The sequence below is a fragment of the Malurus melanocephalus genome, unplaced genomic scaffold (assembly GCF_030028575.1).
Source record: "Malurus melanocephalus ecotype Western Australia unplaced genomic scaffold, MMel_1.1 scaffold_381, whole genome shotgun sequence".
Taxonomy (NCBI): Eukaryota; Metazoa; Chordata; class Aves; order Passeriformes; family Maluridae; genus Malurus; species Malurus melanocephalus.
Genome location: NW_026623613.1, coordinates 353,998 through 367,258, shown reverse-complemented (window position 1 = coordinate 367,258; position 13,261 = coordinate 353,998). Strand labels below are relative to the sequence as shown.

At 47.3% G+C, this 13,261-nt stretch overlaps 1 protein-coding gene across 1 annotated transcript in view; it reads right to left on the bottom strand.

Annotated features, from left to right (window-relative positions):
• UBE2O (ubiquitin conjugating enzyme E2 O) overlaps positions 1-13,261 on the bottom strand; it is a 62,155-nt gene that overhangs the window by 10,157 nt on the left and 38,737 nt on the right. Inside the window, exons 4-13 of the mRNA XM_057378924.1 lie at positions 12,754-12,851; positions 11,232-11,295; positions 9,371-9,514; positions 8,648-8,757; positions 7,699-7,849; positions 6,424-6,926; positions 3,576-3,730; positions 2,611-2,723; positions 1,421-1,546; positions 319-408 (exon numbers count right to left, since the gene is read on the bottom strand). Of these exons, the coding sequence (XP_057234907.1) occupies positions 319-408; positions 1,421-1,546; positions 2,611-2,723; positions 3,576-3,730; positions 6,424-6,926; positions 7,699-7,849; positions 8,648-8,757; positions 9,371-9,514; positions 11,232-11,295; positions 12,754-12,851 (1,554 nt within the window). The remainder of the gene's footprint in view (positions 1-318; positions 409-1,420; positions 1,547-2,610; positions 2,724-3,575; positions 3,731-6,423; positions 6,927-7,698; positions 7,850-8,647; positions 8,758-9,370; positions 9,515-11,231; positions 11,296-12,753; positions 12,852-13,261) is intronic.

Here is a 13,261-nt window from a genome sequence, read left to right as displayed (position 1 = left end):
TGCTAGAGGCCAGGAGCAGGGCTGTGGGCAGAGCTGCAAGCATGCAATGAACTTGTGAAGGCAAAAAGAGCCTGCCCAGGCTTTCCTAATYACTGGATTCGACAGCAGTTGTGACCAACTAGCTGCCAGACCTTCTGACAAAACRAGGATTTTCCTGTGCTAACAGAATTGGAAACTCACTGTATCATATGGGAATGCACCAATCAACAGAGCAAGATTCCCTTACCCAGTGAACCTCTCTACACACAGGATTTAAATCCAAGTCTTGTTACTCAGCTAAGAATTACAGGGATATTGGGARCTGGAACAGGACCTCACCTGAGGCAGAATGATAGTCTTGGAATTGTCAGCCCACACCACTTCCACCTTACTGCTGACATCCACACGAGCCACCTGTCCGACTGAAGGCTGTGGAGACAAAAGTGGTTTGTCAGTCCCTTTTCTTCCCCAGGCMCTTCAGTGCAGAGCAGGAAGGATTTGAGAAACACAGTCCCAGCTGGAGAATCACCTAGAGCAACACCTGCATCCTACGTACAGAAACCACACAGCTCTGCCATGGAGGTGGGGAAARCTCCCCTGCACAAGGAGCAGGAGRGCTGGTCTGGCAGGAGATCCTGATCTCTGACAGGACCAGCSGCCTTTCAGTGCCCTTCATGGAATGGGGGTGCCCTCTAGTGGGGTGCCCTCAGCCCCCCCAGCACCCAGCACCAGGGGCTCCCCAGAGAGCACAGGCATGAAGARACAAGTCACAGTCGTGCAGGGTGTGCAGCCAAGGAGCACCTTGCCCTGCAGCAGCTTATTTAGGTCAGCTGAGCAGGCTGGGATGTGTTTCGTGCTCTAAGAGCCACACTACACCTTCTAACACTTTTTTTAGGACAGCAGGCTCACAAGCCATAGGTCTCCCTAGGGGTGTTTCCTAGTRAAGGGTGTATCCTCTACAATACAAATTGTTCCTTCTTCCCCTCCAGGAGATCCATCAGCTCAACAAAATTAACATGTACATAGCTCAGATGAAAACCAGAACCCCAGTCTTCTGTTGCCAAGTGAAACCAAGTGGTTTCATGACAAATCCACCTTCACAGTTGCTCAGAAGCCCACAGAATATCCTTTTATTACAAGTTACTCTGAAATCCTAAGCAAGAGTTGTATGAAAAGCCCTCAGGCATATGCTCAGTTCTTGCCTCAGCTTCACTCTTRCTCTGCTGCAGACTGTCATCAAGGTCAAAGGATTTCAAGGTTACATCTCCACCAGACAGATACCTGATGTGTTACTCACGACAGCCAGGGACACTGATAGAAAATCAGGAAGCTAGGGAGTTTAGAGAGCCCAGTGAGGCCTAAAACCTTTCTATCAACATTTCCCAGTGTCTCCACCAGTATTTGGTGACAATGTGGTCACATCCCTGTGCCCAGGACCCACCTCGTCCTCCTTGGCCGTGGCTCCGTCGGAATTGCCGATGCGGATGACGATGTCGGTGGTGCGGAAGCGGAAGTCGGGGTGGTCGGCGATGTCGTACACACTCACGTCCTCCTCCTCTCCGATCAGCTGCAGTGACACAATAAAACACATCAGCCCCAGGAGGCTGCACTGACCTCCAAGCACACCTTCAGCACTTCAAAGCACTTTCTGTGTTRTGTTTTGTCAGTTTTCAGCTGCTCCAACAGCCTGCAAGAGGCTGTTGCTGTCCCTTTTGTCACCTCATCCTGTAGCACATCAATCAAGGCACAACAATGAAAGGAAGCAGATACTCTGTCTTATCTGCTCACCCTCACCTTTACCTCAGGTTCCACGTCACCATGATGAGGAGATGTGCAAGCACAGWGTGTTATTCCCTTCTGAGCACCCACATTTCTCAAAGCAGTTCACTGGGACCCAAAGGGCGAGAATTTACTTTTGAAACAGCCCACAGCAACAGGAAGTATATGACAAAAAACTTGTCATTTAACGGGAAACATCTTTCCTTTGATTTCTCCTAGAGAAAAAGAGCTAGGAGCTCACAAGTTTTGAGAAATAACTGGAGCACAACCTCACGCCAGACTCATGTTCTGCTTCTGGATGTGAAGGGCCCTGCTCAGTTATGACAATATGGTCTGGCAGCATAAGACAGAAAGCAGTGTTGAGTCCCCCTTATCTCCAACTAGGCTGCAGTCTATAAAGACTCTGGAAAATACAGCATTTCTGTTAATCCCAAGAGAAAGGCACTAGGCTGACTATGGGCAATAGCACCTGGCAGAGGCAAGCATAACAATGTGCAATAGATTGATCCCCTATGAAGCAGGCAAAGATATGGGGAGGAAAAATTCATATTGTGAACTCAAGAAACGAATTGTCTGTAACAACTTCAACAAAAATCTTCACCCAGACCAGAACCTGATGTTACCATGGGATGTAAATTCTCTTCCTGGYCTTTGCTACCTCACAGGCATCTACAAACATGAAGTGACATAAGTCTCCCAGGCCCAAAAGCACATTGCTGTTCCCTTCCTCAAGGACACACAATCAATGCAGAGCTGATTCCCAGGCTTATCTGTGTTTATCTGTGAGGCTTGTGTTATTTTGTGGCTGCTTTCCCTCAGCTGGTTGCAGCAGGCAATGGCTCCWGCATTTACCTCCACATCATCTCCACTGGGTTTCAGCTTGAACCACTTCACCACACAGGTACGGCCGATGTGGTCCCCAGACTGCACCACTCCATACAACCCAGGATCCTGGGAGCTCTGAGCTGTAGGTCACAATGGAAGGAGAGAAAACAAATTAGGCAAAGGAGCACAGGCTTTGCTCACTGACTGAGGCTATCATGTTCAGAGCTCTCATGGCTGAAGCCTTCCATTTGTGAATGGCATGAGGAAAAACAGTTCTTCCTACACAGTGAAAATTGTTGCCAAACTAGAATGGTAGASCTGGAGCTGATGGGTAACTTTAGTTGACACAAACTATGTGTAACCCAGACCAGTCAGACTATTACTCATTGGAAATGGCCAAGCAAAACAGCCTCTGTTTATGCTAAGCCACCTTTCCTGCTTCCCAGCCTGAGTGTCCTCTGCTTCCCACTGCTGAGGGTCTACCCCTGCTAGTAGCTGAAAGCCAGATGGTGGCATCAATATTTCATATCCAAAAGCTGTAACTCTCTTTGAACTGGTCCTGTGACCCTCACTAGCATCCCCAATTGGTTTGGTGAAGAAAAGGGATTCAAGAAGATGCCTCTAGATCCCAAAGCTCCTCATGAAAAAATGGGAGGGTCATTATGACAGAAAACAGCCTGAGGTGGGCTGTTTATTTCTCCTCTCACTCCGTGAGAGAATTCAGAGCTGTTGGCCCTTTTAAGGTGGGCCTGCTCTGCAGAAATACTGAAAATCCTGGTTTGGCTCTTTGGCAATTATTCCTTCCACATCCTTGCTGTTACATACTTTGGTATGTAAATAATGGTTTTCTGCTGCCATTCCTGCCAAGTCAGCTGAATCACTGCTGTCCCTGTCAGGTGCCCACCTCAACTGAGCACTAACAGCTACAGAGCATATCAGGGCATCCAGACTGAACAATACTCTGCAATTAACATTGTTTTGACACCCAATACCTCTTTTGTCCACCACAAAGTCGCCAGGGCAGAACTCGTTGTTGTCCAGATGATGGACAGGGATGAGCTCGTTGGAGCGGATGTTTGTCTCCACRGTGCCATCCTGCCACATCACATCAGCTGAAGTCATCGTGGTCACCACTTCCACAGCAACCCTGCCAACACAAAGACAACGAGTTACCAAAGGGAACATCAGGGATCAAGATGGATCTCAGCAACACAAAGGCAGATGGATCAGCAGGCTGGGCAGCGAGTCAGGAAACCCCATGTAGACCCCAYGGAGGCAGCCACACAGCAGGCTTTGTTTTGATGGGTTCTCCATCCCTACAGATGTTACATGGCTGAAAGAGGACTGACTTTCCAGGGAGCTCCTGCTGAGMTCACTTCTATTCCTAGTGAGGCAAATTAACATTTACCAGCACCCACTTTCTGCCCCTGACAGAAGCATGACTGGAGTTTCAATTAGTTTGAAACTTGGAATCTTCTCCACTGGAGCACTTTCCAGCCTGACAGCTCTGAGGAGTCTTTGAAACTAGAAGAACACATGACTGGAAAGATAAATCTCCAYAGCCCTTCCAGAGAGAGGAAAAAACCCAAAACAAAAGAGGCAACACACTGAACGTGGATAAAGCAAGAGGATTTTGTTTAAAAGAGTGTCCTTCCCAGCTGTTCAAACACATCCATGTGTCTGCAGCTMAGAAATTAAACCCAAATATGCCACAATGGACCACATGCTGGTTCTCTACTGTGGGGCTTGACAGTGATGCTTGAGGAGGCAAAGTGCTTGGGGCAAGAAGAACAGCCTAGCTGGACACTCCTCTAATGAGCCCTCCACTAATTTCATCCTTCCTACACCACAGAACAAACCAAATCCCATGCTGACTTTAAATCTTCCCTTTACTCTGCTGGCCAGGCCTTCCAGAATACCACAAGTGCTGGATTTTTGTTGGTTTCAAGTCAAACCAGAAAGAAGATACAATAGGCAAATACAGCTGTTTACCCCCAGCCCTGCTTTCATAMATGTCAGAGAGATATTTTTCAATGGAAACAAGATAAATTTCTGGTAGGGCCAGCACTCAGAAATGATCAGAGAAGGGTCTGTAACAGGCCAAGTGTGTTTGTGATATGCCAACAAGAGGGTTTCTGGGRGACACAGAACATGTGCAGCTGAGGATGGGAGTAGAAAGGCTGAGAAAGGAAATGAGGCAGTCTTGTCTGCAGCAGTGTATGTAGCTTCAAACAAAAATCAAGGCTTGATGTTAATAAAAATCCCTGTAYAGCCTCACTAAAAGATATCCAGCTGTCTGTGTGCTGCACAGAGCTGCAGCAGATCACTCACTGATGGCAAAGCCACATGCCCAGCTGGCCCCTGCAGCCAGAGCTGCCCAGGAGCTGACACATCACATGTGGTGACCAAGTGCAGGCAGCCCCAGCGCTCRGCATTTCTCAGCAGTGCCTGGCAGAACATCTCTGATGGCCTCAGCACCTCAGAGCAATATTCAACAGCACTGRCCCCTCTCACTGAGCTGTGCCCAGCTGCCACAGGCACCCTTCACTGCATCAGCTGGGGGCTCTCAGYCTGTGCTGAAAGAGCCTCTGTTTCCTGCTCTCTGGGTCATGGTCATCTCTGCATCTCCTTGTACAGAGCTGCCCAGGTCCAGCATTGGAATTTCTTGGGGCTGTCATAGGGATTTCTCCCCATTGCCTGTAGGGTACAAGGAGCCACCAGGTGCTCTAGTTAAGGTCTCCTTACCAAGACCTTCAGTAAAACAGAGACACTCAGCGGGGGAGTGAGACATGAAGAGAGAACCAAAAATCTGTTTCCAGAAACTCTATGACACACTCCCATTTTTTTCTCTCACTTGGATACTGCTCTGCTGGGCTTTGTGACCTTCAAATCTAATTTCTCCAGAACMCACAAGGACTACAGGAACCACTCCTCTTGCATACAGGAAAAGATAAATACCTTCACAACATGTAAATGAAGTTCATGACATTCTCAAACTACTGGATCCCTTGAATACAGATAATGACACTCTCCTGGGACAATTCTTACATGTTCTCTTGCACCAGTTGATGCAGCATCTGTACACAACYAAGTAGCCCAGGGAAGCCAGCAGATGGGCAGACCAGTTGTCAGATGTCCTTGCATCCCATGAAAACAGTTTAAATATTCCTAAGTTAAAGGCAAAAGTTGCTGAGATTCAGTTTTATCTAGAGATGGGCAGATGCTCCCTCCCCCAAGCTACTGAAATCAATTACTCCATGGCTCTCAAGGAGTGTGTGCAATTTATTCATTAAAAAACCCTAATATTGAAAAGTGTAGTGCTGGCAAAAGTTGCAGGTCTCTGCAGAGCAGGGTGAGGATAACAGAGACCACGGTAGCCCTACCCCCTGCCAGGCCAGAGCTCCGTGCTGCTCTGGCGACAGCTCTCTAGGATAAGCTGTCCATTCCTAGCATGGTCTGTCCTCAGCCTCTCTGSAGAAGCTGCCAATAAGGTAACCAATTAGTGTCATGCTTAAGCTGTGTGATCTTTATTCACCTCTTTCCCTGCACACAGAGTGTAGCCCAGCACAGATATGCTGCCGATGCCCTAAGGCATGGCTGAAATGGAATAGCATCAGTGTCACGTCAYGTGGCCCCAGTTTCATCAGAAGCTGGACTGAGACCAAGCTGATTCCACACAGGCCACTGCACAGTCATCACAAGATAATCACTGTCAGTTACTACCAAGTGCTGCCCAAACTCACCATCACCCTGCAGCCGAGCGCAGGTACTGCTTTACATCTGAGCACTTGGGTAAAGGGGATTTTGGCAATTACACATGGGTGTGGAAATGCAGCTCACCTGTCTCCTGGCTTAAACTCTCGGGAAACCTTGGTCTTCTTCTTCTTGTGCTTGCGTTTCAAGTTTTTGATGGAAAGAGGGATGCTTTTCTTGCGGCAGGTGCCGCTGCCACTCTGGGACGAGGCAGTGGAGCTAGCAGARGAGGTGACAGAACTGGTGTCATCAGTGTCATCAGCTGCCTCATCATCAGCATCCTGCTCCATGGACTGAAGCCGGTAGTCAGGCARCCCCTCATCTTTCAGGAGGAAGGGAGGCTGCTGCTGCCGTGCTGCTGCTCCCCCTTTCTCCTTCCCTGTTTCTTCAGGCTGCTCCTCCTTCCTCTCCCCAGGACTTGGTGCACTGTTGGAAGAGTCATCCAGCTCACACTTGGATTCAGGTTTAAGTTCTTCTGGTTTTTGGTCAGCAGCTGCAGCAGACTCTTTGTCAGGGGCTTCACTGGTGCCCTGAGACTCTGGGGAGCATGACATGATCTTCACAATCTGCTTCTTCAGCAGCCTCCTCACCTGCAGAGAGCAGACGTGGGTCAGAGATGTGCCTGGACACTCAGCAGGATGGCAGCCAGCCTGGGAATGCTCAGCTTTGTGAAGGATAAAAGAGCACCTATGGGGCTCTGCACATTTCACCTGCAGCAGAGCACTCTGCAAACCAGCATCTCACACTGCTCTGCTCAGCAGCAGCACTRCATTGGCCCAAAGAAAAGTGAGCTTTGCTCCTTTAGGTTATTTTAAGCATGTTTTGAACTTTTTTCATTGGGAAAGGTCACAAGAACCTGMACAAGTTAATCTCTGTAACAGACACAGCTATGCAGGGAGGTGACCATCCACACTGATGACATCCTGTTATTCTAGGAACACCACAGCTCTCCAGCCAGCAGGTACACACCATAGCATGACTCACTTGGCCTAGGAAGCAAAAACAACTTCCTTGTCTCACTGTAGGATTTAACTGAAGCTTTCAGCTTCATGAGAATGCTAATGAAAACAACAACTTTTTAAGTCMCAGCTGTCAAAGCACACTTGACCCCTTGCAAAGTGACCCCTCTGTGTTGAGGCTCTGTTCATGTTCTCTCAAGGTGTGAGCTGCATGCTTCACCCAGTGCAGTCAGATGGCTCCACAAGGTGACTTCCCTGCTGGCAACAACAAGCCATTACTCTTCACAACACTTCAGGAGTCACATTTCAGACCACATGACTACCAGGAAGATCTCTGCTTTAAAAGCCACAGTGACCAGAAATGCTCAGAGAAGTCAATGCCTCCCTCGACCCCTCAACTCACCTTTTTGGCAACTGCTCCTTCACCCAGGACACAGTTCCTCTCGGGACACTCACAGGTGATTTTTGAAGGTTCCACTTTGTCTGGGAACACGTAGAGGCACCTTTCTCCAAGCTGCCTTTGGGCATGGTCAAAGCAGCCCAGACGCTTTACCCTGGTAGAACAGGAGAGCTGTGAGCACAGTAAAGAACAGGAACAGAAGTGCCCAGGGCCTTCCCAAGGCTGGCATGGCCTCACACCACCAGCACTGCTTCAGGGCTGGCAGAACACCACACCAAATCATTTCCAGGCACACAATTCTAAAGGAGAAGCAGGCACCTCAGCAGGGACTGGGTGGGGATACAAAGGGTTTGGGTGGGACACAAGTCACTCCTCTCCCTGCAGCTCCCCCAGAGAGCTGCCAAGAGACATTTGGGGTTTTTTGCTGTCACTTGAGAGCTGCTCCCCTCCAGCACATGAGCTCCAGGCAGGACACACACACTGACAGTGCTGTTGTTCATCTCACTTKTCTTTTGAGCTTTCCCAGCCCATTCTGGCAGCTGCAGCCTGCAGAGGGCACCAGTTACTGCCTCAGTACCAATCTGGGCTGCAGCCGCACCCCGAGCCCCAGCCCAGCCCCACCCCTGGCACACACAGAGATGCTCCAGGCAGGAGWGAAAGGACAAGGGAAGAAGGGAGCTGCAGCCTCACACCACTGTCAGCTGGCAGGAACTTGGAGAGCATCAGTGGGATGCTTGCCCCCATGCTGGGAATTCRAGTGTCTGCTAAACTAATTTGGAAGCTGTTCTCTCACATTTTTGGAGCTCTGGGATATACAGGCATGCAACATGRGAAAAAACCCACTGCAAACAGCAGCAGATTGTGTCTAATCACTTGGTAAGCATTTCACCCGCAGTTTGTGCAGGGCCTGGGTGCTGGGAGTGAGTGAAAAGGGAGTTTCAAGGAATCTCACCTGGACAGCTTGTCCTGGCTGATTATTGAGGGAGGAGGGCTCACACTGTCAGTACCTCCAGGACAGAAGCTTTTAGTGATCCAAGTAACCTTTAGTTCTACCACCTGTACCTACAATGTGAAAGAAAAGGCGATTTTAACTTTTCAGACTAGACCAGACTAGTCTCGGATCTGGCAGTTTACACACACAGGAAAGTGGTAAACCTGTTTTTATCATTTAAGATGGCAAGTGTAGTTTTACCACATCCAGGACAACTACAGTGCTCCCATAGCCTGACTCCTGACAACACAGAGATTCTACAGCTTTTGACTTCAAGGGATGATAAGGGGCTTGGGAAGGAAGCTGTGGTACATACAAATCAGCAGTCCAATGTCACAGAGATATGCTAATGGATTTGGAGCTGCTCCTCCTTCAAGCAAAGAGTCAGCAATATTTTTTCCCTTTTTGGACAGCAACATTAARTTTCAAGAGAAGATGTGCTCCTACTGCCCTAATGATCAGCAASGCTGCCCTCTAAATGTACTGACACGTGATCACATTACAGGGTGCCAGCAGGGACCCTTGGAAGGATGCTCAAAAGTCCCATCAGTCACAAGGAGCAATCTGTCACCTCAGAACATCACAGCCACAGTGCATTTGCTCTTGGGAGGTTACCATGGCAAGCTGACTGTGCTCCAAATAGCCTGGCAGAAGGTGGCCATGTGTCAGGGTGYCAGTCCTTACCTCTTCCACCACCACTCTGAACTTGCTCTTTGTGCTCAGAACAGGCTTCACACCCGAGAGCCACTGCACACTGGAGAAGACTTTAGATGGCCCGATGAGGACTTGTCCAGGATAAAACCCATATGAATCATCAAAGAAGAGACCCTGTGGGGGAAAGGGAGTGGGGAAAAACAGCATAAAGGACTCTTAAGATTTAATATTCCAGCCCWTTCCTTCYGTCTTTAGTGATCTGTAAAATTAACTACAAAGGTAAATCTGCAAGATGCCCATCTCCTGTAGCTTGTCCACCACTCCTGAAGGCAGCCCAGCAGTTCCTATAGCAACCTGCTCTGTCACATATCCAAACAGGACCAGGACTCAGAGTAGGAGAAGCAGAGGCACTTGCAAAAAACAAAAGATGCATATTTCCACACSGAGGTTCTCAGTAACAAGGTAGCCAAGGTCAGCAGGGGCAAGGACATTATCTCTTTTCCATGCTCTAATTCAAGCCCCTACAGCTTTCAGAGCCAGAGGATGTGTGCCTTCACTCCTGTGCTTGTCAAATTAAGTGTGTATTATTCCTGTCTTAGGTGGATTAATTAATATGACAGTTCTTTGAAAACAAAAACAGGACAGTAAACACAACAATTGCTTTCCTGGAGCTCCTTCCCACTGATACTGAGATTCAGAGTGTGGGGGCGGACAGAGCAGTTTAGGGTAGATAAAATACTGAGCACAAAACTTCATTGAGTCTTGTAATTTGTCAGAAGGGATAAGAGCAGCGTGACAAGATCAGGTAAACATCTAACACACAGCAATTCTGAGCACAGGATCGAGAGAAACACCGGAGACAGCCTGTGATTCAGACCAAACTGTGACTCCCCAGAGGACTGCATACACTTGAAAGGCAGCCTGACTCAAAACAAGCCATCTCAAAATTGGGTAACCAGAAGCTAAATGTAGCTACAACATCTATTTAGCAAGCAGAAAACACACTTCACATCTTAAAGTAGCAGAGACTGAGATATTGGAGAATATCGAGCTACAGAGCACTTCTTTTCTGTACAGAACCAGAAAACCACAGCAGCAACTCCTATTGAACCAATATTCCATTTACTCTTCAACAAGCTGGCATCAAGTTTTAGCAGAAGTGCAGTTTCAGATCAAAGGGACCTTTGCTTTGAAGGCTGGGAAGGATAAGAGCTCAGTGCTTTGCTAGTTCCTAAGAATCACACGTCATCCTCTGTCATCTCCCAACACTGCTGCCAGGAGTGCAGCAAGGCCCGTTGGAAAAACAAGCAAGCTGTCATCAGCCTTTGAAGGTGAGAGAGGTTAGATCCCATCACACAGCAAACAGTTTCACCCAAAAGGCAGCAAAACCTTCCCTGCCACGTGATTTGGAAAATGCCAGCATGGTGGCAGGTCTCCATTCAAAGAATGCCATGGACTACAGTAACAAGAGACATTATTTTACATGACCTGGAAAACTGTTTCTAGCAGATCACCTGTTAAACAAAATGCCTTTTTCCAGAAGAGGAGCAGTTTTTGAAAGCAGTAAATGAAGAAAAAACCTTTTGAAACATGTGCAGATAGAAGGAGCAGTGAGTGAACTGCGTTGACATCATTTGAACCAGCCATTTGACAGCGTGGTGCACAAGTTGTTTACAAAGAAATCAGCTGGATGCATTAATTGTAATACCTCCTGAAAACCTGCTCATTTCTAACATTACCTTTATAATGCTAACTCTTACTTCAAGTGATACACCATTTAATTATTAGAATTAATAAATGCCTATGAATTCTGCATTCTCCCTCCCTCCTGCACAAAAAGTTTCTAAGACAAAGCTGATCAAAAGGATCAAAAGGAGAGGCAGCAGCTCACCGAGTCACTGACGTGGGGACAAACGTCATACAGCTTGGCTCCATCTTCTGTGCTCATGGAACACCTGGAAAGCAGACAGGAGACACATGGTCACATTTCCAGAGCCACCCACCCCAAAAACAAACAGCACCCAAAGAACTGACACTGCCTGAGCACGTCTGGCCACACACCCCAGTGGTGTATCACTGAGCTTTTATGGTTCAGAGGAAATCTGGTTGTGGACAAGCTGTAAAAGCATTGAAGGTATCTAAAGGTCCCATGCAGCAGGTTAAAAACCAAGCTAAGTAACAGGCTGGGTGCTGGACAAGATCCATCTGCTGCAAAGGTCCCATTTGTTACTCACACCATGCTGGGACCTAAAGGCAACTTAGGCACTTTTTCTTCAGTTATAGCTTCATTTCCACAGTGAGATCTGGTGGGATTTCAAATGATTCATTAGGAAGAGGTTTTGAAGTTTCCCATTTTACACAGCTATGCAGGAGCTGGTACAAGACTCCAATCAAGGTTTCAAATTGCACCAGTAACTGTAGGCATTACAGACAGAGATGTCTGGCTATTTTTCATTCCCACTTTAACATACACCTAAGAACCTTCCAGCCTGGGTTAACTGCACACTAACACAGTCAAACTCTCAGATGCATCCACCAATCATCTGCTACAGCTCTCACATTACTCACTTCTCTTAGACAGGCTCAGAGCTGGCTGCAGGATGGTGGATTTGATTGTTGTGTTTTAAACATCAATGTCAACACTCAATTTACAAGACAGATGGGTTATTCCCCAGCTGCCAGGCCCATACGCCTCTTGGCCCTCCACTGGTTCCTTCCTCCCCTTGCATCAATAAAAGAATTTGTTGGATAAGCCAGGCCTCAGTAACAGWGTGAATGTAGTGAATTCATAAGGGTTAGCACACAACACTGTCTCACATGCAAGAGGATCACAATTCAGATCCTTCTGCTGGCTTTGCAGAAATTTCACAAGACATTTCTTTCAATATCTCTGGTTAAATCTTTCTCTAGGCTTTGGATTGTGTTTTAATTTATAAAAAATTCAGTGAAAAAGCAAACTGTTTAATCTTGGCCTGCTTCTTCATCTTTGATAAAAATCACTAGCCTGCAAGTTTCCACAATTTCACAGACCCTTTTTTAAGGTAAGAATTCCCCCTGCAGCTTAGTGAAGTTATGCTCTTCTACTGAGACAGTCTGGAACAAACACCCATCTTAAACAGCTGCTTTTGCAGAAAAGCACAGTTTAAAGACCAATGTRCTTTAGTTCTAGAGCACTGATCTGTTGGGATTGAAAAAAACCTGTCACCTTTCAGACTACAGCTTTTCCATAGGGCTGTCAATAAATCTCAATGTTTTCAGAGAAAGATATATTYCCTTGCTCTGTATCTGAAGATTATACAGGTAGATAACTTATCACTATGTAAATTAAGCCCAAACCRTTTCTTGTTCTCAAAAAACAGATCAGGATTGTGAAAGCCTGGGGGGACAGTCTTCCMCAGGAAGGAGTGAAGTACCTGGCTCCATTGGACAGCTTAAGGATGACCTGGTTCTTCAAATCATAGACCTTGCCCAGCCAGCAATCATAGGCTATGTAGTCACCATACATGAAAGGCTGTGACAAAAACAGGAAACAAAACCTTATAAATATCARTCGTTGCAGCTACAGCAAATTTTTACCACTAAGCCTAATTTTTCATCCCAGAAGAGCTCGTGTCCTCCTGTCTTCCTGCAGGTTGTGACTTGTGGTGAGTTATGACATTCCTGCTCTTCACTCCCAAATTATCTCAGAGGAAAAAGGACGATGAAATCCTACCCCACCTGGTCTCTGGAAATCACCCACCCACTCAAGAGAGACCCAGATATGTTTGAGGCTGTTCCAGCCTCATATCTTGACACATATCAGCATTTTTATAGCCTGTTTAAACAGCAGTGGTGCTGGAGGTCAGCAGCCCCTGGCCACAGCCATGGTCTGCCCCACTCAGGCTGCTACACCAGCCTTTCACACTCAGAGCAGGAGTTCTC